At 48.7% G+C, this 5,603-nt stretch overlaps 1 protein-coding gene across 1 annotated transcript in view; it reads right to left on the reverse strand.

Annotated features, from left to right (window-relative positions):
* Positions 1 to 2,616, reverse strand: part of LOC130405679 (calsyntenin-2-like) — a 139,943-nt gene extending 137,327 nt beyond the window's left edge. Inside the window, 2 exon segments of the mRNA XM_056610850.1 lie at positions 2,291 to 2,392; positions 2,601 to 2,616. Of these exon segments, the coding sequence (XP_056466825.1) occupies positions 2,291 to 2,392; positions 2,601 to 2,616 (118 nt within the window).
* Between the last annotated feature and the right edge of the window lie 2,987 nt (positions 2,617 to 5,603).

Consider the following 5,603-nt stretch of genomic DNA (forward strand, 5'->3'; position numbering starts at 1 on the left):
CTTAAAGGAACTCAGAAATTCATGCATACATTTTTATATTCACTAATATTCAGCGTTCCGGGCTATGTGTTCGTTTTTCACATCACAAAAGACGCACGTCAACTTAGCAAGTCTCTCCTGTGGCCCGTTCTTTCAGCCCTTTCCTTTTATCTGACTCTTTCCTCCAAACCCTCCCTGCAGGTTCCAGAGCACACTGGCGGGGCTTGATCAATGGCTCCCATTGAGTGGCCCGGTGGACGGCCGCGTCCCGTGCCAAGCAGTGTTCGCGAGCTGTGGCTGTGATTAAGGGGCATAATTGAGTAACAGCCCCCAGGGCCGGTGCTGGAGCTTTTCCCGAGCCACGCTTGCCATTAATTCTCTCCGTCTTTCAGGGCGAAATAAAACGAGCATCAGACTTAAAGCACAAACCGCCAGCCCCCCTTCCATCACGGACCCCTTGCTGCTGACCCATGGCCAAAAGAAAGAACCCACCTACATGGTTAACTTTGTGGTCCGCTCTCTGGTTTCTACGATGGGACCCACCGCTCCTCCATAGTCTATTGGGTTAGTCACGAGTCGGGATTTGCATATGGTTGATTCACGTTAATGTGCAACACTGCGGTAGCATATTCAATCGTGGAGAAAGAAAAACGTTATGTTTTATTAATCTTCGACTCAACCACTTCGATTCACATATATGTGAAGTAAGAGGCAGATGTGACTAACATATGTAAAACTAACAGCTGTGTGTGCGATTCAAGCGGAGTGGTGAAGCAGGAGCTCGGGGAAGCCTGGAAACACGCAAGCACTACGCCGATGAATATTCATGGGAACCACTGACCCAAAATGCAGCGACCCCAGTGCACTTAGAGGAAATCACTAACAGCTCCTTCCGATACACCAGCACATTCATGTGTATTACGTCTGCATACATTTTGGCTCTTTCACAATAAAATAAAGTAATACAATTACACTGCTTGGCAATTTGGCAAATGCCAACTCTAAAGGCGTTTTGAAACAGATGCTAGTAAGTTGAATGTTAAAGAGCGAAATGACTATAAAATACTGAATTGACTTGTTTTATGTGAGACTGGCACACTTTTATTTTTACAATCCAATGCAAACCGCGGCCCAACCAGCATTTGAAGTTTGATGAATCTACCAGAGCTAACATCTATGTTGGTCATTCACGACCCAGGTGGCGGGAAAAATAATGCTTTTGGCTAGAAATAGAGAATTAAAATGAAACCATGATGTTCTTATTTAATTAATGGAGTCTTTAATGGCCTCTTTCTCTCCAAGAGGTGCATCCATCTGAAAGCTAGGACAATTGTGTCGACCTACAGTCCTGGATGCTGCTGCGTCTGCAGCACCTGTGCCTGGGTTAATCACGGGATGGCCTACTTGTGGTCCTCACCATGGCCTACAACGTCATCGGACCAAGAAACAAACACACATGGGGGATTTATAAACTGTTTACAATTGTGCGTCTTTGTTTGTGTCAGAACAAAGAGAGTAAGAGACTCCCTCTATGGTGTTGATGATGAGAGGATGAACTGTGTAACGGGCGCTGAGTGCTGAAGATCCAACGCCGTGTGGTGTGTTTGATTCCAGTGTCACTTAGATCCGCCTCTCGCTCGCCAGGCGTAATCCACGGCATTGTTCTGGATTAATTACACATGAACCCCTTCATGCTGTCTACTGCTCAGATTCACTGTGTGATTAGCTTGTGCCCCCCCCCCCCCCCCCTCCCCCAGCCTCCACGCCCCCCGCAACAGAACTGAAGAGGCAACTCCATCTTCAGGAGATTAGCAGCATAGACAGATATGCTGCTCGAGTCTCAGGAAGTAGCGCTTGACTGGATGGAAGTGTGTCTGTGGTTGTGTGTGTGTGTGTGGGGAGCAGTTTGTATGTGACTGTGTGTGAGGGGGGGCAGGGAGGGGTTGGGGTTGTTGAATATAATCAACCGGCGGCGCAATCAGTTAGCGGATAAGAACTCTCCTGGGATGCATTTCAGCCGATCGAAGACGTCGTCGGAAATCGCTAATGCTCAAACAGTAAGTGATTAGCTGCACAACGCGCGGCGCTGACTTAAATCAAAAACTAAACACTGTTAAATCCCTAATCGATAGGAAGGAAACATAAAGCGCCTGGCAGACAGTGCCGTCCGCGTCAGGTGATGTGATTGTACAGAATCGGTTGTCCTGGAACCAATTGTGTCTTCATTCAGCATTAAAATAGACACGCTCATTTGTAATTGTTTTCCTCTGGGCTGTGTTTGAACTGTGACCCCGCTGGGCGGTCCGCTCACCTGCCAGGCTCTGCGGCGTTTCTCCCACCGGCAGCGTCGCGTTAAAGAGTCTGCCGATTAGACAGTGCCCGGGTAGGGTGCACTCTAAGGCGACCTCAATTTCTGCAAACAAACAGCGTGATTTGGTGCTGAACACGTTCACTAAATGGCAAACGATAACCTGCGCTCGGGAAGGCGGCAGACAGAGGTCGGAACGCAGGGAAGTCAGCGCCTCTGCCTCTCGCCGGCTAAATGGGAAAACACAATTAGCTGCGGAAAGGGAGCGCTTGTGTTTGCGTCTGGAGAGCTTTGGCGATTTCAATCGCCGTACCCGTGTTGTGCTCCATTTCATCAGCTCGTGCTGGCCCTGGTCTGTCCCGAGTTGTTTATTGTTGTTTCTGTTGTTTTTAAGACCTGAGACACAACAATTCAAACAGCATACCATGTCGACAACGTGACACAGGGAGCCCGGCTCTTAAGAGGATACATGACGGCTTGCATATGGAGATCATTCCACCGCCGTGGTATCCGAGTTTGGTTCACAGTCTATATTGAGTCTACATAAAACCACGAGGCTTGATGAACGTTTAATATATTGCCGCAGTGCCTTCAACGGGTGATAATTGCGTTACGGTGACAGCTCAATCACAACACAAGAGGAAGCGCTTCCGGGGGGAAAGCAGGAGGACTCAAAGTACGAAGCGACAGTGTCTCCTGCCGCGGTTCGAGACAATGCATTTACTTTAGTGCAGAAAATGATTAAATTCAGCCACAGACAGAAAAAGATTTATACAATTCTGTAATAACAGCTTTCACAGGTAATTTCATCTCTGTCCATTAAATGGGCAGAGTTAAAGGGCACATAATAATTTTCCCCTGTAAATCAAATGCGCCACAGTGCATGATACAGTTATCTCTGGGCTAATCCAATCAGCCGAGTGACAGCTAAAAGGTGAACACCGCCGCCATCGCAACACACTCACACACACACACACACACACACACGCACACACACACACACGGACACACACACACACACACACACACACACACACACACACACACACACACACACACACACACACACACACACACACATTCTCCTCATTCCCCACCAGCTGTTGGTGAAGTCACGGTTTCCTCCCGCCGACCATTTCAGTTGAAATCAGTCGTCGACAGCGTGCCGTGACTCGACACGTCGCTCAGAGCGCGGTCGCGGCAGGCCGCCATAATGGCTTATTAATTTCTGACCGGGGCAGCAGTGCCTGCGCCGGCGGTGAATGCGGGGCGGGAAGTCGCCACAGGTTAAAGGAATGCAGGGGAGGGGGGGAGGGAGGTTTGGAAGTTGGAGGATTTGAGGGATTTGGGGAGGGGATGAGAGGAGCTGGTAGACGAGTGAGTAAGAGAAACAGTTACAATTAAAAAGGAATGTGTTGGGAATTAAACCCTGGATAGATAAGGTCACCCAATGAGAGCTGTGATGAATACATTAGCATAATGAGAAGCCAGCGCGCTGCAGCAAGAGCAGCATTACTGCGACCGGTCGGGGCAATTACGGCGGCGTTACAACCCGGGCCGGATCAGCCAGGGGGGCAAAGCGTTGTCCATCAACACGTCACTGTAAAACACTCTAAACCGCCCCTGCAACCGGGGGGGAGAGACCCCGCAAATGCTGTTTTGATGGGAATAAAATAGGTTAACCGAGCTGAGGATTGGTGACCGTTGGTAAAGTTAATATATGAACAGATTCATATTGATGTATAATGTATATAAAACTGTAAATCTATTAATAATTATAAGCAAATATCATTTTTTGGAGAAAATTATATTTTATTATTATTATATATTATGTTTTTTTAAGTTATTTAAATCAATTCTCAATTCAAATTTGAATGCTTAAAGGGCCCACCATTCGCCCTAAAAAATGCTAAACAGTTTTTTTTGTCTGTGTTTTGTTGTCCTTCAATGCAAACCTAGCGAGCCAACACTCCCACACCACCAATACCATAATACACCCACCCCGCCCCCCAACCCTCCACAGCTCTCCCTTTATGTTAGAATGCCTGCAAGGTGTAGATTGTCTTTTCTTGAGGTGTTGAGCTCTCTTCCTCTCACCTCGAGCTAGTAAAGATGAAGTAGGATCACGCCGCAGGGTTTGGAGTTATGTAGGCAGCCGTGTAGCTAAGCTAACCATTGTGAACCCGCTCCGCGCCGACCTACCTGCACGTACTTGTGAGTGCGGAGGTTGCCTCCGAATATCGCTCTGTGTATTGCTATATATCTGGCTTTGTGTGCATGTGTGTGTGTGAGTGTGGGGTTGTGTGAGGTAGCTTCTTTATCGCCGAAGGTGGTACCATTCACCGAAGGGGAATGGTCTCATAGGGAGGCAGCCATGGGCTGAGCCCTGGCATCTGTGCCCGTACGTGTGTGTGTGTGTGTGTGTGTGTGTGTGTGTGTGTGTGTGTGTGTGTGTGTGTGTGTGTGTGTGTGTGTGTGTGTGTGTGTGTGTGTGTGTGTGTGTGTGTGTGTGTGTGTGTGTGTGCGTGTGTGTTTGATTCTGTCTGCATGTGTGTTTGAGTGTGTCTGCTTGTGTGTGTATGTGTGTGTGTGTGTGTGGGAGTGTGTGTGTGTGTATGTGTGTATGTGTGTGTTTGTGCGGGTGTATGCGTTTGTGTGTGTTTCAGTTTATATATGTTCTTGCCTGTGCTTGTGTGTGATTAAGTGTGTGTTTGTGTGTTCCTGATTGTACATGTGTCTGTGTGTGTCTGTAGGTGGTTTCTGGAAAGGCTGATCAGTGTTTTGGAGGCACCCTGCAGAGCGAGCCTCACACGCAGAAGATGTGAATTCGACACCGCACCCCGCCTATGAGCGGAAAATAACAACAACACTTAACACAGACCCAGCTCCACGTGTAATATCACAGAATATGGCTATGACTTTACCAAAAAGTGCTTGCATAAGAGATCATTGCCTCTTATCACTCTCTCTCTTCCCAACTCTCTATCCCTTCCTCTGTCTGACTGTCTGAATGTCTGTCTGTCTGCCATTGCTCCTACTTATTCTCACCCTTTCCCTCCCCCCCCCGGCCTCCCTCCCTCCCTCCCTCCACTGTGCATCCCCCGGTCTGGACGCTAATGACGGAGCGCGTCCAAAGGTCAGGCCTTCATCATGGGCTTGTTCCTCCCTCGTCCCCACGCCGCTACCCCCACAGCAGAGGCAGCCACCAGGGCCAGGACGCGGGGGATGGACGAGGGGGAACACGAGCACCAGGACACACAAATCATACGCCGCCACCAAACACTCAATGACCGTCTGGCTAATTTGTGCTTGTTTT

The sequence above is a fragment of the Gadus chalcogrammus genome, chromosome 16 (genome assembly GCF_026213295.1).
Source record: "Gadus chalcogrammus isolate NIFS_2021 chromosome 16, NIFS_Gcha_1.0, whole genome shotgun sequence".
Lineage (NCBI taxonomy): Eukaryota > Metazoa > Chordata > Actinopteri > Gadiformes > Gadidae > Gadus > Gadus chalcogrammus.